Source organism: Papaver somniferum, unplaced genomic scaffold (assembly GCF_003573695.1).
Source record: "Papaver somniferum cultivar HN1 unplaced genomic scaffold, ASM357369v1 unplaced-scaffold_118, whole genome shotgun sequence".
NCBI lineage: Eukaryota > Viridiplantae > Streptophyta > Magnoliopsida > Ranunculales > Papaveraceae > Papaver > Papaver somniferum.
The window spans coordinates 17,568,996-17,595,340 of NW_020620825.1; the positions used below are offsets into that span (position 1 = coordinate 17,568,996).

Below are 26,345 nucleotides of genomic sequence, written 5' to 3' on the forward strand. Positions count from 1 at the left end.
AAATATTGTTGTTGATAAAGAATGGTGACAATAGTATGTTTATGATCTTTTTTAATTTCCGTTAGGTATTTAGTATGTTTGGGAGCATTGACTCTCTGTAATAGCGTTGAACTAGAGATTCTTATGATGATTAACAAGGATTGTCTTGTGGGTACGATGAATTATGTAATAAATAGTATCTAGAAAAGTACTAGTTTGGTTGGGATGAAGTTGTAACACTTTCTTGGTTTGCAAACACCTTAATGTAGTACTTTCAACAGATGATTTACGAGAACTAGAAAACAATTTGTGAATGAAAGATAAGACACTGATAATCACAAGCTGAAGGTAACTGAAAATTCTTCCATCCACCAACTAAACAAATACAAGGAATTCAACCATCAACCAATTTTGATTTGAGACAGAAAATCTGTTTGAGTTTACTGTAGAGCCCAATTTCGGGTCGAATTTAATTTGGTTTTAGGTATGCCAAATACCAAATTGGAAAACCCTAGGAAGAAAAAACAATTTCACTCACTTCTCTGAAGACTATCCAAGCCTTCATAGGATGTAAAAAGTTGACCTTCTCGTGTATAAGTACAACATTACGAAGCAGAGTTCCAGTTGTGCAACTTACACTTAACCAGCACCTATTAAGCAGCAGAGTTTGAGTTTTAAGTATGATGCACCAGAACAACAAAAGATTTTGATTCAAGAAATTACGAAACTATGATGGTACAGAAACTAATATGAACAGCTGAAAGATTCTTTTTTGATTAGAAACATTAGTTCAGATACATGGAAAGAGCATTTCCTATAAGAGGGAGGAACTCATGGGATTTGCAAAGTCATGCTCTCTATATTTAGACTCCGATTGCTTGAAACTCTTACAGAAGCGGCTCAGTAATCCAGGAGGCCCAGCCGAAGTAGTTTGGTACATTTTCTTCACAATAAGGTGGTTATCAAGAACCATCAGCCCCAACAGCTTTCCACAGTTCTGTCAATGATTCCAAGTCAAGTAGTATTAGTTTTGGTTATATACTAGGAGTCGAAGGCAGAGAGGCAAATAAATCTCATTTATATACGTAGGAATTACCTATAGGTACTAATATCCTAGTATTGGTTAGTGGCAGGTCCACCCACTAAAGCCCAGTAACCAGAGGTCCATAATAAAAAGAAAACAAAAAAATGGACCCAACTTTTTAATCCCAGGTCCTGTACACGTGCGGGAACATTTATTTGTAATTTAAAAATACCAGAAATAACCTTCCTACTTTGCAGACCAATTCACAATTCATCATTTTTCATTTTCTCTATTGTCTCTCTCGATTTGAAGAGCTCTGGCGACTTGCGATGAAGATTCTTACGAGGTCTTTGATCGATTAATCAGTTTATCCGCGCAAGATTTTGTTCCCTAGATGTATTCCTCTGTATCTCCTTCAATTGATCATTTCTAACACCCTAAAAAATGGTGAGATTCTTAATTTAGTCTTCTTTTTATTATTTTCTTAGGGTTTTGATATTTTCAGTATCTTCTTCTTTGTTGTTCGAGTTCTTTTTATCATCAATTAATTGGTTTTTTACTGAAATTTGAGTGATTTGTTGGATTCGATCCACTAGTTACAGTTTGATAAAATAAATCTAATTTTGGATGTTTGATTGCTGATCCGTGAATTGGTTCGATGTAATGATCTGTTACGTTTGGTAGTGGATTAATGGATCTCACTTTGGCCACTGAAACGTTATAGGAAGAATTGATGTGTTGATTTGGGAACAAAAATTGTTATTGTTTAGATTATTCAGTAATATAGCCATAATTTTGTTTTTTGTTTCTTTTTTTTTTGTTAAAATCATGATTGTTTGTTGTTACAGATTATTTGATTCAGCAGTACATAAACGGTATACTGAAGCAAAAATAATGGTTTAATTTTGTTATATTCATTGTTTTATTACTTTTTTTGTTTGATGCTGAAGTACCTGTATCCAATACTGGAATGGAGTTGTTTTTATTCTGTTAGATTCATAGGTTTATAAGTTATTTTTGACATGCAGTTGATTTTTAGTTTACGAATCAGAAGTACATATATGGAATACTGAAAATAATTGCTTGTAATTCTGTTGTGTTCATAGTTATACTCAGTTAATTCATATGATCTAGCAGTACATATGAAATACTGAATTGAAAGTGTTTCAGTTCTGATATATTCCTATGTTTTTGTTGGTTGTATATGTTTGTGCTTTTGGCTCTGAAATTGTTGTTAATTTTTGATGCGAGTATAGTACCCAGAGTATAGTACCCATCATGCGAATTAATTTTTGATGCGAGTATATTTGGTTTACTGAAAAATCAGAGGCTGGTAATCTCCACACTACAACCAAATGCAGTATGTTCAAAATTATAGAATAAAACATATACAATACATAACAACTGTACTGGATTTTTGAGCAGTGCATAACAACTATACTGTATTTTTTATTGAAGTAATTTTTCTTCTTACTGCATACCCGTCTTCACACTACTACCCAATGCAGTGTGTTTGAGACTAGAGTAGAACATACACTACATAGCAGTTGTACTGGATTTTTTTAACAATGCGTAACAACTGTACTTGAATTTTTAGATTTAAGATGTTTCTGATGTTGCATTTTTTTATTTTTTTACAGGCATGGAGAGATAGTCTTTGTAGCTCCTGCATAAATGCCTTCTACATGGATATGAAAGTGCAGCAGCAACAGCTCAATGTTTACTAAACTTGTATAGGACAAGCTTTCATACACAGGTTCGCCCATAATTACAATATTTAGAAATTTAATCCCTGTTATGATGTTTAAAATCCAATGAAAGTATGAGCGTAGCTAATATGTACTGACCGTTGTGAAAGGAAGAATTTCCTTTCTTTGCATTACGCATAGGTTATGTTGTATGAACATACCAATAATGTTACTATGAAATTTTGTAGATTTGATGGCATTCTATGAATCGGGGAGTAAGAATTTTTCATAGTACATAAATGACGTACTCCTAAAAATCAATTTCCATTTGTTCATATTGTATCTGCCACTTGATCTTATTTTGATTACACTTGCACATAACTAAATACTCTTTTTAGAAGCATTTCTTTAAGTTCTCGATAACATGTCCATTAGCTGATGGTGCACATGCATGTAATAATTGATAAAGTAACTTGCCAAGCCACCTTGCAAACAAGAAATTCCGAATACAATTTTCATCTCCATAAAAATAAAAATTGTGAATTACATGAGTGTAAGCATCTCTGGTCTCTCTGCAGTATAACTATAGAGTATATAATTGGCAATTGTCGTATTTGGTGAGCTACGGAGATTACCTCCTTTGGCCCATAATTTAATAGAACATCACAGTGTATAAGCGCTGCACTCCTGAGAAAATAAGTGTATAAATGATGTACTGTGATACTTCTCAGTGTATAATCGCCACACTCAAGAAAAAATCACTGTATAAATGTTGTTCTGTGTTATTTCTCAAATATATTGGAGGAGACAAAACAAATAGTTTAGACAATCTGACTGTGGTTGCACTCTTAATTACTAATTTTGTCGGATTTGGAATTTCGTCTTTTTCTATTTGGGTAGCTGGTGTTAGGCGTTGTGGATTTGTAATCGCACTACGGATCTTTCATTTGCACTAGATGAATTCCAAAGTTTTACTTTGCATTGGGTGTTACTTCAATAACTTGTGTGGTTACCAGTAAGACTGATTTAACTTGTGTTCCAAATCTAGACTGTTTAATATTGCCATTTCGTTTGTATTGCAGGAACAAAAAGCTTTGGCAGAAGTTGTTTAATATTCAATCATCTACTGATTTTGTCTTGTTTCGATTTGCAGTCGTTAATCATTGTCTTTTTTCTTCTAGGTATGGTACCGTGGTTAGTCGAGATAGTACCGGTAGTGTACAGTTTTGGGACGGTGAACAAGAAATTCCTTTCCAGACACATTCTTTGCCACAAGGGTAATGTCAATGCTTTGGAACCTTCTCCTATTCATCATAAAGTATTTTTTTGTTGGTTCCGATGGTCAGGTAATGATTAGCAGTCAGTGATTAGTTCCAAACTAGCTGTAAATTTGCATGAAGGTGTAACGCATAGGTTGTTACTGAGGGTAGTTAAGTGTTCTGATGTATTCTTAATTTTTTTTAGCATTTTATGCAACTGGCAATCGAAAATGGGATCAAGGGTGTGTTTCCCCTTGTAGACCATGGTAATTTAATTTGCGGCACCACTGTTGATAACTAACTAGCATGCTAATTGCAAGATTCCAACATATTGTCATCATTTTCTAGTGCAAACAGAATATACTCTTGTTTTGAGTACATATTTGCTGCACCAATTTTATAAATACATATTATGTGCCCCAATTAAACAGATTCTTTACATTACGAATACACTACTCATGAAGCCCATGCAGCCACTAGCACTACAGTGGAATCTCTCAAGCTACTTCGCAGAGTAGTCATTAAACAGTACATATATGTTGTACTAAAAAATGTGCCTCATTCAATTCCCTGGATTTTGAGTGGTGCCTCAGAATGATGAGGTCGCTGCTGACAGTGTTGGTGTAGACTCGAAGAGGACAGATTGAATTGGATCTGACATTTTCGACATTTCTTATGACGAGGCTGTTGGTGCCTTGGGAGGAAAAGGTTCAACGGAAGTGGAGCAGTAGGGAGTGTTTCGGCTAGTAGTGGCTCGTTGGGTGGTAGGGAAAGCTGGAAACTCATGGCACTAAGCATATTCCACTAAGGTTTGTTTTATGTTATGGGAGGCATGTCCAGATTACTGTGAGGATTCTTGAAAAAAGAGGATTCCAGTAACTAATGTCAATGGTAAATTTTGTAACTTGGAGGAGGAAAGTGCGAATCTAGTTGTCCAAAAGTTTCTGTTATTTCTTTTTCTTTTTATGTTTTTGTTTTGCTTCTTGGTCTTGTTAAATGATCATTTTCTTATTTATTTGACATTCCTAAGTCAAATCAAATCAAAGCAGTATAAAAAATATGTACTGAAAAAGTTTCACTTAAGTTTTGCAGTATCGTGCAATTGCTCTCGAATTTTCCTTGCAGTAAACAATATAAATCATAAATGTACGAATAAGTGATGAATATATGAAAGTCACTAAAAATTTTAGTACAACGTATATGAACAGTTCACATTGTAAAAATCGACTGCATGTCAAAGTAAAGTAACTGACGAATTTATGAATAATAACAAATCAAACTAAGATTTTTTTTTCCAGTACATCATATATGTACCGCTGGATCAAACTTTAAAAAAAAATTATGATTCTGAATCTTCGAAATCATCTTCTATCACTCCTCCTTTAGTTTTCTGTTGATTTTCTTCTTGTTGTCACCATTGTTGTGTAGATTTTCTTATTTATTGCTTGAAATTGAAAAGTTTAGGTCATCAATTCAATAGATTTTTGTAATTTTTTTACTAAAAATCAGGATTTTGATGATTTCAGTAGTGTTTGAAGATTTAATATGGGAAACCACTGATTTTCGATCTTGGATCTTCACTGCAATTACCAGCGAACAAAAGAGAAGAGAACGAGCAAAAGGAAGAAGAAGAAACCGAGAGAAACATTGTGTTTCTGGAGAGAGAACTAAATTTTTAGTCTTTTTGTTAGCACACGTACGAAAGACCAAGGATAACGGGGTAATTGAACAATATTAAATTACTATGGACCTATAGATAACTTGTTTTTCTGAAAGGACCCTACTATAACTATTTATTTGGGCCTAGGACCAAATGACAAATTTTCCTTTATATATAACATACATACCTAAGGATTCAATGTGTTCATCTGCTGGATAACGTCATATTGCCACAATTATAAAGCAAACATTAAAATCCAACGGCTAACTAATACTAAATTTACCATCCATCCTTCTAAAAATGAAGTCCCACTCCCCTTGAACAAGACAACAACACAATGTGATGGTGGCATTAAAATTGTAATTTCAACAGAATTCAACAAAGGATTTTCTCAAGTTATATGTTGGCAAAATTGCACAATATTGAAATGTTGCAGGCTCCGCAGAACAAAAAACAGCAAAATACTACAAAAAACTCATTATTTAACCAAGTAATCCTAAAATCTGATTTAAATAAAAGCTACGGCTAATTATGATGTTAACTAAGAGAGAAGAGTAATAAGAACCAAAGAAGAAAAGTAAACCGTGCTTGATTTGTTGTACATCGAAAGTGAAAAACTTTATCAATAAAAAAAAAATCTACTGAATTATCATGCATAAGAAACTATATGCATAGATGATTACAACTGTGAACACGTAAATCACGAAGTCATCTATATGTTCACAAACAATGTTCGCACTCTAGGTACCGTCTCACACTGATAATACGATTGCATTGATTCCTTGGCTCAAAACCCTCGGGTTTATCATAGCCTCATCTAATAACATTGCGAGGGGCATTTACGCAGGGGAAGATAAAGAAAACGAAGTATAAAAGTAAAACTCAAGGAGCGTTAGGCGAATATAAAGTGTTGAAATGTAAATAAGACTGGGGTTTACGTGGTTCAGCACTAAGGCCTACATCCACGGGGTTGTTGTTTCACTATATACTTGATGGTTACAGGGATAGTCGAGCGACTTTGGAGTTTACATAGGTCTGTATATTGTAAAGGACTAACTTACACTCACAATCTTTCTCTCTCCTTCTCTCCCTGATTTTTCCGATCCCCTCACTCTTGGTGGAGAGGGGGTATTTATAGGGTTAGAGTGTGGGACCCATCTCTGAGGGCCGTTGTAACCTTATCTTCTTGTGTTTTGTGTCCATCACGCGGAGGTCTTCGTTCATTACTTGATCACGCAGAGCCATCCTCGTTCGTTCCACGGGTTGATCGACACGTGTACTGCTCAGAGTGTTTAATGCGGGTAGTTGAGGCGCCTGCTCGTGTCAGACAAGTGTCTTCTGCCCCTGTCACGTCCATGTCAGTTAACTTTCTCTTCACCGTTGATCTTAGCTTCTTTTGGGGATGAGATAAAGTAACTCTTCGGGAGTTATTTGGTGCTACGCAGTACATCGTGTTTTCGGTGCATATTTTAACTTCTACCCTTAGATTTGTTCGGGTAAAGATCCTACGTCGCCGGGATAGGCTTCTTGGCTATGGGCGTGTGTCATCGTGTTTTGATGACTTTGCCTGCATGCTCTCCACGTATCTTCCTATATACACGTGTTCGATGATGAAATATGTACACACAATTTGCCCCTTTTCTTCGGGCTTGAATGTTTAGTGGGAGCATTGAAGAAAACAGATGTTACATATTCTTCCTCTCTCCTAATAACTTCTCCTGATACTTGGGCATGTTTCTTATTCGTGCATTAACTGCTCATTTAATGGGCACATTTCCCATTCCTCCATTAATTTCCTTCTCTTTCTTTCGAGTATATTAAGGAGAGAAGAAGAATTAATTTCATTCTCCCTAAAAATTAATTTCATTCTCCATGTCAGTCTTCATTCTTTGTTCTTCAACCATTAAATTCTCTCTGCCTTAGCATTAATCACGCTCGCTTCTTCTTTGTTTCTGATTTGTTGTCCTCTTCCTGCTGCTGTTTGTGGTGGTAAGGTTTCTTTTCTTTGTTCCTGTTGTTTTAAGATGTGTTGATTGTAAATTTTATGTTGTTGATCGTATCGTAGCCTCCTATTTCTGCTGCTGTCGTCCCTTGTTTGTGATGAAGAACCTCTTTTAATGCTTGTATGCTAGTTTTCCCCTGTTCTTCGTCTCAAATCGAGGAGGCCATTGTTTTACTTGTATTGATTGGACTTTTGAGTTTAGGGTTTTAGGGTTTTGGGGAATTTCAAGCATGTACGCTAGTTTTAGGGTTTCTGTGTTATGTTGAGATGGACTGCTATTTATGTGGTTTTTTGATCTTTGGTGATGTCCTTGTGTTTGTTTCTAACTTGTTTGTGTTGTACCTCTTCGCAGCCATGTCTGACCGTCCGCGGCTTCCTTATCAAACTCCGGGTTCTAGTCTATCGAGATCCCCTCCGCGCAGAGAGTCTCAAATGGATCCCCGTGGTATTAGAGTTTCTTCTTCTGGGGCGAAGGCCTCTCCTCCTAGGAAAGAGGGTCCCTCAAAAAATCCTTCCAGGTCTCGAAACGCTTCCGATCGTGCGGTTTCTCGTCCTCGTGATGACGTTAGGTGTACGCAGACCCCTCCTCGTGCTGTCGCCTTTGATGTTCCTCCTCTGCGTTCTGTAGTGCCCGTGCAGCACCCTCTGCCACCACCTCCAATACTTTCTTTCAAAGGTAAGAACACCAAAGGTGGTGTCCCGAGAGCTGAATCTTCTAAGAATCCTTCTTTGAAAAGAAGAGCTTCCGAGGCTTTTATTGGTTCATCTGATCCCGCGGAAGAGGATGAGGCTGCCCCGGTGATACGCAGCGTTTCGGTTAGCAAGAAGAAAGTTACGTTCAAGCATATTGACCTTGAAGTTTTCAAGGAAAAGCATGAGCTTCAAGCCTTCGAGGTTCGTTTCTATGCCCCTGAGGATGATATTACTTATGAGCTCATCTCGAAGTATCAGTTTGATGAGTTTCACTTGTTGACTACGGTTGGAGCCTTCGAGGCGGGTCTTATATTTCCGTTGTACAAGTCTGGTGACTCCTTTTATTACGATGTGCTTGCTGGTCGTGAAGGCTCTTCCACCAATACTCACAGTCGTTATGTGTCGCAATTATCGGGGAATTATCTCCGTGCACTGAGGGAGTGTTATCTGCGGAGTAAGGGGGAGACGACGATGACGTGTTACGTTCCAAATCCCGCGGAGAGGGAATGATATACACCTGAAAACTTCAACAAATCCTTCGGTGATTACGTCAATAGTAGGAACCGTAAACCATGGAGTATTAGCCTTCGGAATCTCGCTGCTCCTCGGGGCGAAATTCGTCTGTTAAGTGAGGTGAGCGATGCCAAACTGAAGTATGTTCCAGGCACCGAGGGGTCTAGTCAGCCGAAACTTTTTCCGGCACGTGAGAGGATCAAGCGTGACCATGATTATGAGTGGCATGCTACTGTTATTGAAATTGTTGGTCCTTGGGCGTACGGTTGGATTCCCGGTCCGCGCGGTTGGCGTCCTTCTGAGAGTAGCAGGCCACGTGAATCTCCTCCTGCTCGTTATGGATATTTCTTTCCCTGGCATTTAAATTTCGAAGGTATGAACTTTCCTTATGCCCTCGACGTCGTTGAAGGAGACGAGGAGGAAGGTTCTGGTGCTATAATTTCACCGAAGAGTGCCACTACTGCCAAGGTATGCAGATTCTGGCCGCGCCTCTCCTCCTTTAAAAAATCAAACTGTTCGAGGAAAAAAAATAACTCTTTTTGTGGAACGTGTTGGTTTGCAGGTGTCGAAGAAGAAAAAGATTGGGTCGAAGCAGTCTTCTACCATTGTGACGGGTGAGGCTGAGGTTCATGAAGAAGTTACCAGTCCGGTAAACGAAGAGTTTGCCGAGGATGAGGAGATTTCTGATGGGGAAGAACGCACTGATACTTCCCCTCTCAATGTCGAGGAGGAGATTTGTGCGGGTTGTGATGGTGATGAGGGAAGAAATAATGCCGCGGTAGTTGACGGCAGTGTTATCGCTGATATGTCTGTTCCTGCTGGTGATGCTGCGGAAACTCTCCCCACCATTTCTCAAGAGTTCTCTTTTGACAGGATTTATTCCGCAGGGGAACTCTTTGACGATGCTCTCGATTTTCCTGAAGACTTCTCTCTTCTTTCCCCCAATGATGATTGGGATGTGCTCGGGGGTTCTGGTAAGGAAGACGCTGCTGTTCAGGATGGGGGCGCGGATGATCATGATGCACATGTTGATGCCGAAACTTGTGATGATGAGGCAATATCAGCAAAGGGGAAGTCCGTGATTGACTCGCCTTCCGAGGATTTCCCTCATTCGCTGTCGTTTGAGGGTGAGGACGCCATAATGGATTGGCTCAAGAAAAAGGGTCTGCTGTTTGTCCCTCATCCTGCCCCGGTGGTTGCTGGTGAAAAGGATTCCGATGCGTATACCCGTCGGATGATGGAACTATCTTCCAAGGCGCGGGTATCTGAGATGTGGGGGAAAAGCTTGAGTGTTCCCGAAGCTACCCTCGTATCGGAGCCTCCTACTTCTGTCGCGGATATGATGGCCATAGACGATGGGTACCAATATGGTTTTCCTCAGCAGCGTGTCTTGGAGGTAAGTCTTCGTACATATCTCTTCGTGACGATTGAATCCTTCGGTGTAATAATGTTTGCCGTTTTGATGTGTATATGATGAGGAGTGAGCATTGTAACCATGTGTTGTATCAATTCTTTAAAGCGAAATCTTTGAAGCTGGAGTCTAAGCTTCATCACAGAGAAAAGGAATTATCTGCGGCTGAGGTGGAAATAGAAGAACTGAAGAAAAGCCTTAAAGAGAAAGAAAGGCTGGGTGAAGCGGAGGCTGGTCTTCGTTTAGAGCTTGCTGCCGTTCGCGCTGAGTTAGAGCAAACTCGCGGCCAAGTTTCAGCTTTCACAGGTTTGGTTCTTTTTCCTCTTTTACCCTCGCAGTGCGTCGTAATTCCTCTATATTACTTAGTTGTTCTGTCTGAGTCTCCCCACCCTATCTCCAATGGGTGGCGTCCCCGAGCTGATATGGCTTCGAAACGAAAGGGCACGACAAAAATCTCGTATCAAAGAGCTGGTCGAGAAAATTAAGAGCGAAGCCAAAAAGTGAGACGCTCGGGCTGAGGGATGGCGCGCAAGGCATGTTCAAATAGTTGATATGCAGAATCTGTATAACCATGACCGTACTTTGTTCAATGGTACACTGTTGTGGACACGTGAGAATCTGCGGGAATCCCGTGAGCGCACTTCATTGTTGGAGTCTAGGATACATCTTCTGGAAGAGGAATTACGAAAGGCTCGCTACCTTCCTTTTCCGGGAGTTAAGGAGAGCATGTTGTGTCTTACCAGAGAAAGGGACGATGTCCGAGCCGAAGTTGGGGCTCTAAGCAAGGCCCTTGCTGCGTCTCGTGCTGAAATAGCTCGCCAGGCTGAGTCTGAGAGAAATATTGAAGTATGTATGTACAGACTTAGCAAAGGGGTATCAGAGATAAACAACGAAGTCAACCACCTTCGTCACATGGATTCGATGAAGCAGGTAGAATTAGATGCCAGTCAATTTACTCTCACCAACCTTCAACTAGATTATAAGAAATTATCCGTGGAATATGACCATCTTGATGAAGCGCGAGATGCGGTTGTTAATGAGTATGAAGAGGCTTCGGCTTGTGTCGAAGGTATAACCCTATTTCATCGAGTGTGATTGTGTCTTTTATGTGCTAACTCCTGGTGTTGTCTTTTTCAAAGAAAAAAGCCGACTTAGTCTCATTGAATAATAGCTCGAGGGACAACTCCGCGTTGCAAATGAAAAATTTGAAAAGGATCAATCTTCCTTAGCGCAGCATGAAGAACAGACTAATCATTTTAAGAGTTTGGCGGCATCCCGCGAGGAGGCCGTTGGTGCTTCTTCTAAAGAAGTGAATCGTCTATCTTCGTTATTATCCCAAGCCCAACAGCGGACGACAGTTATTATGCATAAGGCTCAGTGTCAATTGGCTGAGGAGACAAACAAGATACTGGAGAAGATTGAGCTTGGCCTTAAGACCGAGCATGGTCTCGTGAAGAGCTATCCGCGTTGTCCAGTACCTGCTTCCTTGACTGGCTCCTCGGGACCCTCATCTGGTGGGAGCGTCCCTTCAACTCTTCGGAACAACCCTGCTGATGGGGCGGCATCATCTAAGTAGAGACCGCGACATCATTATCCTTCCGTTAGATTTTGCTAGTATTTTGTAAAAAGAATATTTTTGATGTGTATTCCTTGTATTGGCCTTGCCGCTTTTTGTAACCAACCTTTATGAAATGGATCATTTTTTTGATATACCTGCGATATCAGTTTGTTGTTTATTTTAAGCATTGTGATGAAGGACGCTAAAAACAAAAGAAGAGTTTTTTAAGTGTTTGGGTGTGATACCGAAGGGAGGTACCTTCGTGATCGTCTTGAGACCTGTCACCCCGCTGGCGAACCCTTGGCCAGAGGATTCCCAGACGATGGGGGCCGAGGCAACGTTCTAGGATATGGGGTTAAAATATTTACATACACCCATTCCGTCGACCCGTTTCCTTAAGATTGGTTGGGTATCTCTTTCTGCTGGGTGTCTTCCCCCTGGTCTTACACTTATGGACACTGATGGGGGAACCCTGAGAGATTGTATATTAACTACTTTCCCCAATATCGTTGATAGGTTTTGTTTACTTGAATTTTAGAAAGCTTGTTTGATTGATAGGTTGAGGCCTGCAATTCCTCGTCCAGAGATAGAAACATGTAGAGCGGTCACGCTGCCTTCTTCTTCTGGTCTTCTTCACGCAGATGCAAAGATGCGTTGCTCCTATGGGTAATATAGTTTAAGCCACTTAGCATTCCAAGGATGCCGGAGGACCTCGCGTTTCAGATTGCGAAGGTAGTAGGAACCGTTTCCCGCAATGTCGTGTATTATAAAAGGTCCTCCCCACGTAGGTGCTAACTTTCCCCATCTATTTTCTCGTTGATACTGTGGGATTGTTCTCAACATATAATGCCCCTCTACAAAATTTCGAAGCTTTACCTTTTTGTTGTACTCCCTTGCTAGTCTTCGTTGATAATTTTCCATCTTATGCAATGATGCTTCCCTTCTTCCTTCTAGATCGTCCAATCTCTCTAACATCATGTCTGTTGTGAGATTTTTCTCCCATGCTTCGGTCTTTGTGGTTGGCATGAGGATCTCTGTTGGGATGACTGCTTCAGCTCCATAAGTGAGGAGAAACAGGGATTCCCCAGTGGCAGATCTTCTTGTTGTTCTGTATGCCTATAACACATTATGCAACTGTTCACACCATCGCCCCTTATGTTCGTCTAATTGTTTTTTGATGATAAGGGCGAGGGTCTTGTTAGTGGCTTCCGCCTGTCCATTGCTTTGAGGGTATATGGGGGTGGATTTGTTCTTCCTTATTCTTGAAAGTATCGAAGAGCATGTCTATGTTTTCCCCCTGTAATTGCTTACCATTATCGGACACGATTTCTGCTGGTATGCCGAACCTGCAAATGATGTTCTGGAATATGAAAGTAAACACATCCACGTCTCTGATCCTGGCTAAGGCTTTAGCTTCTACCCATTTACTGAAGTAGTCCGTGGCTACTATCAAAAATCGTCTTTTCCCTGACCCTTCGACGAAAGGCCCGACGATATCTATGCCCCATTTTGCAAATAGCCACGGGCTATGTACAGAATTTAACATTGTTTCCGGCGCGTGTATCTTTTTGGCGAAGCGCTGACATTCTTCACATCGTCGGGACATCCTTGTGGCATCCTGTATCATTGTGGGCCAGTAATATCCTTGCGTTTTTGCTTTGTCGGCTAGTGATCTCATGCCGCTATGATTCCCTGCGTCACCATAATGGATGTCGTTTAGAATTCGATGCCCCTCTTTCCGGGATAAGCAACGTAGTAACTGTCCGAGGAAGGATTTGTTGTACAGGACCCCATCCCGGAGATCATATCTTCCTACTTTGGAGAGTATTTTACTAGCTTGTTTATGATCCGCGGGTAAGCTTCCCTTTTCGAGAAACGCGTGGATCTCCATTCTCCAATCATCTTCGTTGCTGAAGTCTTCGTCTTGATTTTCTCTTGACAGGATATCTTCTTCGTCAAAATCGTTATGGATGTCTTCTCCTACCTGGTCTTCGATATTTTCTTCCACTGTATCTTGATTGGTAGCGAAGGAGAATTGAGATGCAAGCGAAGGCTCGTATACCCTTATTATTTTAATAGCTTCGACGTTTTTATCCTTCAACATGGATGATATATATATGCTAGGGCATCCGCGTGCCTGAGATCCCTTCTCCATAAGTGCCGGAACTTGATGTTCGGAATTTGTGATGCCAATGTTTGGACCAAGGCCATGTAAGCTGAGAGGGTGTCATCGTACACATTGTACTCGATCCCTATTTGCCGTATGACAAGCTGCGAATCACTTGTCATTCTTACATTGGTTACCCCCATTTCTATTATTACACGGAGGGCATGTACGACTGCCTCGTATTCGACGATGTTGTTGGTATGCTCTTTGAATTCTAACCTGAGTGCCTGTACAATCCTTTCTCCGGTTGGGGTGGTGATGACAATGCCTATTCCTGCTCCTTCCTTATTTTTGGAACCGTCGACGAAGACTTCCCATTGTCTTTGACTCGCGGGTTCGAGGATATCCATTGGATCCTTGCTTTCTTCCTCGGCTTCTGGTATTCCCTTAATCTCTTCGTCGTTGTCCAGGGGGAGGTCTGCTAAGAAATCCGCCAAAACTTGGGATTTTCGAGAATGTTGAATTTCATGAATGATGTTGAATTGGTCCAGGTGGGTGTTCCACTTGGCTATTCTGCCCACTTTTCCCGCGCTTTTGAGGACTGCTTCCAGTGGTGATTTGCATGGGACCCGGACGAAGTGAGTTAGGAAGTAGGTTCTCAGCTTTTGAGTAGCCCATACCAATGATAGGATAAGTTGTTCGATCTTTGTGTAGTTCCTTTCCGCAGAATTGAGGGTCTTACTGACGTAATAGATAGGCTGTTCTATCTTCGTATTGGTTTTGACCAACACTGCGCTGACTGCGTCTTCTGTTGCTGCTATGTACAATGCCAAAACCTCATCAGGATCCGGCTTCTGCAGGATCGTAATTGAAGCTAGGTGTTCTTTGATTTTTTGGAAGGCTTCTTCGCATTTTGCGGTCCATTCAAACTTGCTCCCTTTTTTGAGAATATTGAAGAAATGTTTGCATTTGTCCGAGGATCGGAAAAAAATATTCCCAAGGCTGCGATGGACCCATTGAGTTTCTGCACTTCTTTTAAATTCTTCGGGGATGGCATTTCTACTATGGCCTGAATCTTTACTGGGTCTACCTCAATGCCCCTTTTTGTTACCAGATACCCGAGGAATTTCCCCGAGGTGACGCCGAAAGTACATTTCTCTGGATTCACTTTCATGTGATGTTTTCTCATTGCTTCGAAGATATCTCTCAGATCCTGGTGGTGATCGTTGCGCGGCTTACTTTTGACGAGCATATCGTCAACGTAGACTTCTAAGGTACTACCAATCCATGGCCTGAAGATAGCATCGACCATTCTTTGGTATGTTGCCCCTGCGTTTCGAAGTCCGAAGGGCATTCTAGTGTAGCAATAAAGTCCATGTGGGGTGTAAAACGCTGTGTGTGGCTGATCTTCTTCTGCCAGGGCTACTTGGTTGTAGCCAGAATGTCCATCCATGAATGACAGTTCTTCATATCCTTCTAGTGCTTCTACCAGCTGATCTATGCTTGGCAGGGGATAGCTGTCCTTTGGACATGCCTTGTTGAGGTTAGTAAAATCGATGCATATTCTAACCCCTCCATTTTTCTTAGGAACGACGACCATGTTAGAGATCCATGTAGGGTACTTGACTTCCTTGATAAATCCTGCGTCTAGTAGTTTCCGAAGTTCTTTTTCCACTGCCTTATGATACTCTGGTGCAACTTTTCTAATTTTTTGCCTGAACGGGGGTGTGCCTGGTATGATGCGTAGCTCGTGTTGGATTACTTTCGGGTCAATCCCCGGCATATCTCCTAGCTTCCAGGCAAATACATCCGCGTATTCTTTACGTAATTTGGTTAGAGAATCTTCTCTTCTTTCGTCCATTATGGTCCCTACTTTGATCATCTTCTGGTTTTCTTCCGTTCCTATGTTGATTTCTTTTACGGGCTCTACTGGCGTGAACACCGGATTCAGATCCCCGAGGACTGGGACGTTCTTTGATTGCTATTTGGTATGTTTCTGTCCTTCGTTGGCTACTGAAGTACTTGTCTCTGTGCTTAGTACATTATCATCTTTTGTCAATCCCTTTCCTGTAGTTTCGTTGAGGAACAGGTCTATGGCCTTCTCTTTCGCGGCTTCTGTATTTTTAATTCTTCGGGTTTTTCGCTGCTCTTCTTGTTCGTTGTTGATACGATCCTGAGTGGCTTGGCACTCTCTTGCAGAGACCCGATCTCCCTTGATTTCCATTACTCCCTCAGGTGTTGGGAATCTGAGATATTGGTAGTACGTTGCCGCCACTCCCTTGATTTTATGTAACCATTTTCGTCCAATAATGGCGTTGTAGAGGGATGGGGCGTCCACCACGCTGAATCGTGTTTCTAACTTCATGGGTCCAGCGTCAACTTGCAACACGATGTATCCCAATGGCTTTGTGGGTGCTCCATTGAATCCGTAGATGGTGTGATAAGAGGTCATTAGATGTTCTTCATGGAGCTTCATTCGTTTGAATGCGTCGTAGAATAGAACGTTCACTGAGCTTCCCCCGTCTATGAGGATTTTTTTAAGGTTACATCTAGCCACTGGTAGTGTGAGGACCAGGGGGTCGTTATGGTCTTCCATATCTTCTTCGATATCTTCAGCATCGAAAATAATAGGTGAGTCCATCCACTCTTCGTGCTCGTCCACCTCTATCCCATCGATCTTATACAATTCGCAATGGTCTTCGAACTGCTTCCGTAACCTCTTTCCTATATGTGTTGTAAGTGAGGGCCCTGCGGCTTCAGAACACGAGATGGTGTTGATTGTGCGGTTCCCTTCTGGAAGTTGGACTGGCTTGGTTCGTTTGGATCTATCCTCGGCGACATCCTTTCGTACGTAATGTTTGAGCTCGCCAGCATCGATTAATTTTTGGATCATTATTTTGAGGTTTTTACATTTTTCGGTCTGGTGTCCGTTGAAGCAGTGATATTCACAGTAATCTTTAGACTTCTCGGTTCTCGGGGGATGTTTTCCCTTAGACCATGGCCACTCCAGGTTTTCCCTTCCTTTGATCTCTCGCAGGATCCGAGCATAGCTAGCGTTGAGATTCGTGTAAACTTGATCTTCGAATTTTCGGTCGCCTGTTCGTCGTTCATCCCTTCGTTCCTTCCTGTCTTCGTGAGGCCTCTCCACTGAACAATTCCTTTTGGCCCCATTGGTTTGTTCTGCTGAATTGGTACGGTGAGACCTCTGCGTGTACGCCCTCGGGTTTTCACGCTGGATTTCTTCAAGACGGGCGTGCTTTTCAATAATTATTCGAAGATCTCCCTCTGTCTTAGGCAGGCTTCCATGAATCTCAACAAATAGTGGACTCATTCGGTCTAATCCCCAATTGTAGCAGTTGATACTTACCACTGGCTCCACACTTCCTATGGCCTGGCAGATCTTGTGCCATCTGTTAGTGTATTCCCTCGTGGTTTCCTTGTAGCCAATTTCCAGTGAAAAGAGCTTATCCATTCCGGTGTTAACAGTTTTCTTGTACATGTAAGTTCTTAAGAACTTTTCTGCGAGTTGGTCGTAGGAGTGGATGGAGTCTGGCGGCAGATTATCAAACCAAGACAATGCCGATCCCTTCAGGCTTCACGGGAAGTATCTACAGAGTACGGCGTCGTTCTGACTCCATCTAGCTAAGACACGGTTATAATACCGAATATGTGCAGCGGGATAACTGGATCCGTCATAGCATTCGAACGTCGGGACAGGGCATTTCAGCGAAATAGGGGTGTTGGCCAGGCGACGAGTTAGGGGCGTGGAGTTAGCCTCTCTCATGACCTCTTCTAACCTTCCCCCGCCTTGTCTACTTTTTAATTGCCTGATCTCGGCCATCATTTCATCACGTAGCTCTTCCATCGCGCGGTGATTCCCTACGCTCTTCTGCTCGTGATAGTCTGACTCTCCGTCATTGTAATCTGGGTCAGATGCGCTACTTCCCCTAGCCGTGTCTCCATTGGATGCTACGATGACTCTTCGGTCTCGATTTGGTTCTGGTTCCTTTGAATTTGCCTCATCAAGTTGCTGGATGGTCTTCGTGCTTAGGGAAATCCGGTCTTTTAAATCTTGGTTTTCTCTGGCCAGCAGAACTACAGCATCTGAGTAAACCTGCTGGCTTTTCTTCAATTCTTCAAGCTCAGCCATCAGTCGATGTGATTGGTTTGACCCCTGATTGGGAGTCCCCGCTCGTGCTACTACGGCCATGGTGCCGACTTCTTCTATGGTTTGTACTAAAGGTGGTGGAGGTTCAGCTTCGATTATTGGCAATTCCAAATCGGGCGGAGTGCTCACCGGAACAGTTTTATTCTGTTCGTTTGTTGGTGGCATTCCGAAGGTTGGCGGGTGCGCGGGTTGATGTGTTCTGGATTCATCCACCCTTTGTTTTGGTTGGTGAGATTGATTCGTAACAAGAGTTTTGCTGGCTTCCGCAGCCTTTGGGGCTGCCGCTGCCGTACTGTACTTCGCTGCCGCTGCTCTGAGGGCCGCGGCTGCAACGGAGTTAGCATTCATAGGCGAAGTGATTTCCGCAGTGTCCTGTCTCTGACTAGTTATTTTGGTTTTGTCTTCTTTCTACTTGCTCCGGGTGATGACCGGGGTTGTCCTTGGTGCTTCCTTTGACGAGGCTTTGGATTTTCCTGCTTCCTGCATCTTTTCAATCGTGCTGTCGTTTTGTTTCTGCACAAGGGAATTTCAAACAGCGAGAAACAGAAATGTTTGTGCGGATCGGGTTAGTTTACGAAATTCATTACTCCAAGAAAAAAAATTGCCCGAGAGCCACCGAGAACTTTTAAAAATGCGGGTTCATTGAAGGTATGTGGATACGTGAAAGGATCCCTTTGAAAATGCACGTAGATCTTTTTGGAAATTTTCAAAAACCCATCGGAAAGACAAGTCCAGACGAGATCTAAAAAATGTAAATCCATGGATCTAAGCAATAAATCTTTTAACCAGTTTGAATGGCTTCTACAGATACTGCCAGAGCTAATGAAGTAGAGCAATCATATGCTAATTTAATATGAAATCACAGGATAAGATAAATCTTTTACCGGGACGAAGTCCCTGTTTCTAGCGCCAAATTGTGAACACGTAAATCACGAAGGCATCTATATGTTCACAAACAATGTTCGCACTCTAGGTACCGTCTCACACTGATAATACGATTGCATTGATTCCTTGGCTCAAAACCCTCGGGTTTATCGTAGCCTCATCTAATAACATTGCAAGGGGCATTTACGCAGGGGAAGATAAAGAAAACGAAGTATAAAAGTAAAACTCAAGGAGCGTTAGGCGAATATAAAGTGTTGAAATGTAAATAAGACTGGGGTTTACGTGGTTCAGCACTAAGGTCTACATCCACGGGGTTGTTGTTTCACTATATACTTGATGGTTACAGGGATAGTCGAGCGACTTTGGAGTTTACATAGGTCTGTATATTGTAAAGGACTAACTTACACTCACAATATTTCTCTCTCCTTCTCTCCCTGATTTTTCCGATCCCCTCACTCTTGGTGGAGAGGGGGTATTTATAGGGTTAGAGTGTGGGACCCATCTCTGAGGGCCGTTGGAACCTTATCTTCTTGTGTTTTGTGTCCATCACGCGGAGGTTTTTGTTCATTACTTGATCACGCAGAGCCATCCTCGTTCGTTCCACGGGTTGATCGACACGTATACTGCTCAGAGTGTTTAATGCGGGTAGTTGAGGCGCCTGCTCGTGTCAGACAAGTGTCTTCTGCCCCTGTCACGTCCATGTCAGTCAACTTTCTCTTCACCGTTGATCTTAGCTTCTTTTAGGGATGAGATAAAGTAACTCTTCGGGAGTTATTTGGTGCTCCGCAGTACATCGTGTTTTCGGTGCATCTTTTAACTTCTGCCCTTAGATTTGTTCGGGCAAAGATCCTACGTCGCCGGGATAGGCTTCTTGGCTATGTCCGTGTGTCATCGTGTTTTGGTGACTTTGCCTGCATGCTCTCCACGTATCTTCCTATATACACGTGTTCGATGATGAAATATGTACACACAACAACAGTGAGTGACGAGCAGTCTAATTTATCTGATTATATGTTTTGGTAAATATCGAATTAAATATGACACATTACATACCTCTAGAATACCAGGATTTTGCATCACTATTCCAAGGACCCGCCGTATAAGTCCCTTGTAGACAATATTGTTAGTTGTTCCATGACCATTTATCCATGGCAATATGGGTCTAAATGAATGAGAATCACTCGAAGTCATTGTACATTCGGTATTTTCTCTCCGCCGTTCTGAAGAAACAACTTTGACCTGCGCAGAATCTTGAAATGTAACATCTACTTCATGAGGTTGACGTTCAATCGAGAGTTGGAAAACGTCTTCGGGTAGATTGAGCATAGTTACTTTATGCACAATATTAGACTCCATGTTAGTAACATCCTTTTCCCAATATTCTTGTGAGGTTGTCAAACAATTGTCATTACTTATCCTTGGACGCTTTCTGTGTGGGGAAGACTTTATGTTCTGAAAACGACCGTCAGCAGAGGACAAAAAGTACTTCGAACGGAATGAAGTATCAACAACATGAACATCGTCGTATCCGTTGACCTGTATTGTACCGCTTGGTCAATTTCATTTGGTCTACATAAGCAAATTGGAAGCATGCTTTTCTTTTCTTTTTTTGGTACTCATGAGATATATTTTCAAATAGCTATAAGCAACATAGGATCTTACCCTCATAGCTGATCCAAATACTTGAAGCACATCTACAACAAGTTCAGCCATCTTTTCCCCTGGTAAATGAAGATATTATTGATCCGCATGTCATTAATTTCTCGTAATCAAAGAATGAAACATAACATTTAAATTTGTACTCACGTAATTTTTGTCACCAACACCTAAGCCTATACCCAGGTCAACTATTATTACCAACCTACTAAGTAAAAATAAGATTAAACTGCCAAAAGAGATAAAGGAAATACCCCTAATAGCTGCAACTTTGGAAATTTCCACCATGCTCAACCCTTGGTCACCAGATTAAGTATAGCAGAATGAAGATTCTGGAAGACTTCAGGAAATGAGGGTCCCACTCGATCCTCATCAGAAAGATTGGACAACGCAGCAGAATCGTTGTTAAAGAATACGGGCATCCAACTCAAAACCAATTGGCAATGAGTGGAGAGGCCCTACGAGATTATAAATCGCATGATCTTAGATTGCCCAACAATGTGGGACTAATAATCTCAACAATCGCCAACATCATTTCGTGAATTTAGATTCACAGAAATAAAAGAGCCATCACCACCAACACCCATTGCCGTACAAAAGGATTGGTCATTTTCATCGACCCGAGATGGACATGTGCGAGCCTTTTCATTATTGGAAATTTCCCCTCAGTCAGTTCTCGGAATTACTGCACGAATTAAGGATACATTTATACCAGGAAAACCTTTCTCTCTGCGGGTGCTACATTCCCCCTCGGCAGGCTTTTTAGCTTGATCATTGTTACATATCTCATCCTCATAAGTTTTTGTTTTAGAGTTTATCTTCTCCTCAACATCTCCAACACCTTCCTCCGGCAAGCCTGGTGAAATGCACAGCTCTCCAGAAGAAACTAAAGCTAACAATTGGAAAATATCACCACACTGTAAATCAGCATTAAGATGAATCCCCTCTTCCATCAGACTTTTTTCTCTTTCACTCAGCCAACTAGCAAACTTAGAAGCCCTCTTTTCAGTGTTCACTGGAAATGGAGAAGATGAAACACTGTGCATAAATTGTTGAGACAGTACAAAGGGCTGACTGCCATTTCCACCCACCTGTACATTAACTTCCGATGAGAACTTATATCATACTGATACAGCTGTAAATAATCTCACATAAACATGCCTAATTAGATGTTCTGAATCAATTTTACAAACAACTCACATTCCCTGGATGGACGTGGTCATATATGGTGTACGTTTGCAAACTCCAATAGTTTCCAGAACTAAATCCGTGACCTTTCAACTATGTTATATTATATTATCATAATATAAAGTCTACTTTAACCTTGTATATAATGGATAACCAGGTAAGCAGTGACGTTAAATTATGTCAATTTTCTTATCCAAAATTGTTAATAATGATATCCCTGAACTGCTAAGATTCAGTGACATGATATTAAATCGTGTGGCGAAATTACCATGAATTTTTTCTGTCTGAGGTAATTAAAAGCTGCAAATAGGTCATGCTCAGAATAACGACGCAGAGTCTCTGCCAGCAAAGTGGGCACCTCAGGTGCAGTTGATATGCTCAAAAATACAAGCTTAAGGAGTTCTACAGCATTGGCAACTGCCAAGGATTCGTATGCCCTTCTACTAACACTGATTCCTTCATTAAGAAGCTTCAGGAACTTTCTAGGCAGACGATGGCACTTGGTTCTTTTTTGTCGTTTTCCTCCATAAATATGCATTTCCTCGCCATTAGTGGTGGTTGGCTGCTCTTGGAAATCCTGATAATAAATGAAGGAGTTGTTTTCAAACGTAAATGAATCTGTTCATAAATGCAAGCCTCTTCTCAAGTCCAACTCAACTCTGACCAACTCAAAATTGGGTATGATCAGCAATTCCGCAGAATTTTGAGGCACAAGAACACATAACAATAATAACTTCACCATGTGTCTAACAAATGAACGGGAAAGGTTAGACTTACACGAGCTTGAGATTCCAAATGTCTTTCAGGTGAAGTTCCAGCTCGCTTACCACCTTCTGCCTTCGCCACCCGTAAGCAACAAAGCACCTCGTCAAGAGCCCTTCTTACTCTTTGATCCTCAAAATCATCCCACATTTGGTCCTCGAAATCTGACTCCAAATTTCTTTCAAGACAGTCAGAGAAATTGCCAGTAGCACATTTTTTCCTTGAAGAATCCTGAAAAGTATTTCCAGAATTAAACTGGAGGTCCTTCTCCTTAGATTTTAGCAGATGGTTGACATATCGAAAACCGAGCAGGTTACATAGCCTCATTATCGCAGTTCTAAATTCTGGAATTTTTTTCAGGGTTGCCATTCTTCTCCTGCAGGCTTCCGGAGGTGCAGGAAGGTCAGGTAGAGTGGCCCAAAAAGTGCGATAAAATTTGGCCCCAAGTTCCGCATGGTATCTTACGTACTGAATCACCAGTTGCCTGAAAGAAAGAAAATTGTTTATTCAAATGTACACTACAAATTATATTTGATTATTACATCTAGGTAAAGTAAGTCTAATCTTTCTAAGCTTTCTAGTTTGAGAAAACTATGTATTAGAGGAATTCATCAAGTCTCTTTAGTACCTAATTTACATGCCTTGAAAGATTTTAACAAAGATCCACCGACGGCTAAAGTAACACCGTGTAGAACTATAACCAATTAATTTTCTAACAAAAAAGATACCATGAAAGGTTTGTTGGAATCTTGCAACAATTGAAGAAACGTCAGATGTATCAAACAATAATATAAAGAACAGTATCAAACAACTCTACCACGAACAAATTGATGAGGGCAGAATCACAGGTTCAACAAGCTGTCCTTAACACATTAGTTCGCGGGTATACTCTGAAGTAATGCTAAACCCCAACGTGCGAAGATGTGTCCAGGATAAGACTGCCCGATATAACTTGAGTTAGCACAACGCAAGTTACCCACTCTTGAACTCAGCAACAGGGATGGAAGCAAAACGCCGCACAAAATATAAGAAGAAGAAGAAAAGTAGACCTAGAGATAGTCGCTGCTTGTGTGTTTATTTAAAAACAGAATTTCGAGTCATATTTATAGGATGAGATACTTGCAAATCAAGTTAGGTTTTTTTTGTTTTCTTCAAAAACAAGTAAAACTCGTAAAAGGAATTTCCCACAAATAAAACTCTTAAAAAATAATTTTGGAATTAAATTCCTAAAGAAAAAATTCTCCAAAAAGTAAATCCGAATAGGAAAGGGACTTGGTGCATGGTATACGCGTATATCGCATGAGTCAAAATATGTATTTTTGTATACGCGTATATCGCATGGGTCAAAATATGTATTTTTGCCCACCCGCTCCACCCACGTTTTACAATTCATACATAAGTGTATGATTATATAGTGGAGCTGTCCTTAACACATTAGTTCGCGGGTATACTCTGAAGTAATGCTAAACCCCAACGTGCGAAGATGTGTCCAGGATAAGACTGCCCGATATAACTTGAGTTAGCACAACGCAAGTTACCCACTGTTGAACTCAGCAACAGGGATGGAAGCAAAACGCCGCACAAAATATAAGAAGAAGAAGAAAAGTAGACCTAGAGATAGTCGCTGCTTGTGTGTTTATTTAAAAACAGAATTTCGAGTCATATTTATAGGATGAGATACTTGCAAATCAAGTTAGGTTTTTTTTGTTTTCTTCAAAAACAAGTAAAACTCGTAAAAGGAATTTCCCACAAATAAAACTCTTAAAAAATAATTTTGGAATTAAATTCCTAAAGAAAAAATTCTCCAAAAAGTAAATCCGAATAGGAAAGGGACTTGGTGCATGGTATACGCGTATATCGCATGAGTCAAAATATGTATTTTTGTATACGCGTATATCGCATGGGTCAAAATATGTATTTTTGCCCACCCGCTCCACCCACGTGCGAAGATGGGGTTTAGCATTACTTCAGAGTATACCCGCGAACTAATGTGTTAAGGACAGCTCCACTATATAACTTGAGTTAGCACAACGCAAGTTACCCACTGTTGAACTCAGCAACAGGGATGGAAGCAAAACGCCGCACAAAATATAAGAAGAAGAAGAAAAGTAGACCTAGAGATAGTCGCTGCTTGTGTGTTTATTTAAAAACAGAATTTCGAGTCATATTTATAGGATGAGATACTTGCAAATCAAGTTAGGTTTTTTTTGTTTTCTTCAAAAACAAGTAAAACTCGTAAAAGGAATTTCCCACAAATAAAACTCTTAAAAAATAATTTTGGAATTAAATTCCTAAAGAAAAAATTCTCCAAAAAGTAAATCCGAATAGGAAAGGGACTTGGTGCATGGTATACGCGTATATCGCATGAGTCAAAATATGTATTTTTGTATACGCGTATATCGCATGGGTCAAAATATGTATTTTTGCCCACCCGCTCCACCCACGTGCGAAGATGGGGTTTAGCATTACTTCAGAGTATACCCGCGAACTAATGTGTCAAGGACAGCTCCACTATATAACTTGAGTTAGCACAACGCAAGTTACCCACTCTTGAACTCAGCAACAGGGATGGAAGCAAAACGCCGCACAAAATATAAGAAGAAGAAGAAAAGTAGACCTAGAGATAGTCGCTGCTTGTGTGTTTATTTAAAAACAGAATTTCGAGTCATATTTATAGGATGAGATACTTGCAAATCAAGTTAGGTTTTTTTTGTTTTCTTCAAAAACAAGTAAAACTCGTAAAAGGAATTTCCCACAAATAAAACTCTTAAAAAATAATTTTGGAATTAAATTCCTAAAGAAAAAATTCTCCAAAAAGTAAATCCGAATAGGAAAGGGACTTGGTGCATGGTATACGCGTATATCGCATGAGTCAAAATATGTATTTTTGTATACGCGTATATCGCATGGGTCAAAATATGTATTTTTGCCCACCCGCTCCACCCACGTGCGAAGATGGGGTTTAGCATTACTTCAGAGTATACCCGCGAACTAATGTGTTAAGGACAGCTCCACTATATAACTTGAGTTAGCACAACGCAAGTTACCCACTCTTGAACTCAGCAACAGGGATGGAAGCAAAACGCCGCACAAAATATAAGAAGAAGAAGAAAAGTAGACCTAGAGATAGTCGCTGCTTGTGTGTTTATTTAAAAACAGAATTTCGAGTGATATTTATAGGATGAGATACTTGCAAATCAAGTTAGGTTTTTTTTGTTTTCTTCAAAAACAAGTAAAACTCGTAAAAGGAATTTCCCACAAATAAAACTCTTAAAAAATAATTTTGGAATTAAATTCCTAAAGAAAAAATTCTCCAAAAAGTAAATCCGAATAGGAAAGGGACTTGGTGCATGGTATACGCGTATATCGCATGAGTCAAAATATGTATTTTTGTATACGCGTATATCGCATGGGTCAAAATATGTATTTTTGCCCACCCGCTCCACCCACGTGCGAAGATGGGGTTTAGCATTACTTCAGAGTATACCCGCGAACTAATGTGTTAAGGACAGCTCCACTATATAACTTGAGTTAGCACAACGCAAGTTACCCACTCTTGAACTCAGCAACAGGGATGGAAGCAAAACGCCGCACAAAATATAAGAAGAAGAAGAAAAGTAGACCTAGAGATAGTCGCTGCTTTTGTGTTTATTTAAAAACAGAATTTCGAGTCAAAATATGTATTTTTGTATACGCGTATATCGCATGGGTCAAAATATGTATTTTTGCCCACCCGCTCCACCCACGTGCGAAGATGGGGTTTAGCATTACTTCAGAGTATACCCGCGAACT

At 40.8% G+C, this 26,345-nt stretch overlaps 1 protein-coding gene across 1 annotated transcript; it reads right to left on the reverse strand.

Annotated features, from left to right (window-relative positions):
- Positions 1–5,797: 5,797 nt before the first annotated feature.
- Positions 5,798–20,889, reverse strand: LOC113330523. Its single transcript, XM_026577323.1, has 4 exons — positions 20,858–20,889; positions 20,610–20,668; positions 20,001–20,483; positions 5,798–5,836 (listed from the first exon to the last, which is right to left on the reverse strand). The coding sequence occupies exons 2-4, from the start codon at positions 20,658–20,660 to the stop codon at positions 5,798–5,800; spliced, it is 573 nt and encodes a 190-aa protein (XP_026433108.1). The 5' UTR covers positions 20,661–20,668; positions 20,858–20,889.
- Between the last annotated feature and the right edge of the window lie 5,456 nt (positions 20,890–26,345).

What these genes read in the sequence shown, in the direction of transcription:
- LOC113330523 (XM_026577323.1), bottom strand. Translation starts at nt 20,660, where the DNA reads ATGGCTGAACTTGTTGTAGATGTGCTTCAAGTATTTGGATCAGCTATG. An exon ending in TATTTGGATCAGCTATGAGG is followed by an intron (nt 20,484 to 20,609) that starts GTAAGATCCTAT and finishes GGTACAATACAG; the next exon opens with GTCAACGGATACGACGATGT. An exon ending in AAAATCCTGGTATTCTAGAG is followed by an intron (nt 5,837 to 20,000) that starts GTATGTAATGTG and finishes TAATTGTGGCAA; the next exon opens with TATGACGTTATCCAGCAGAT.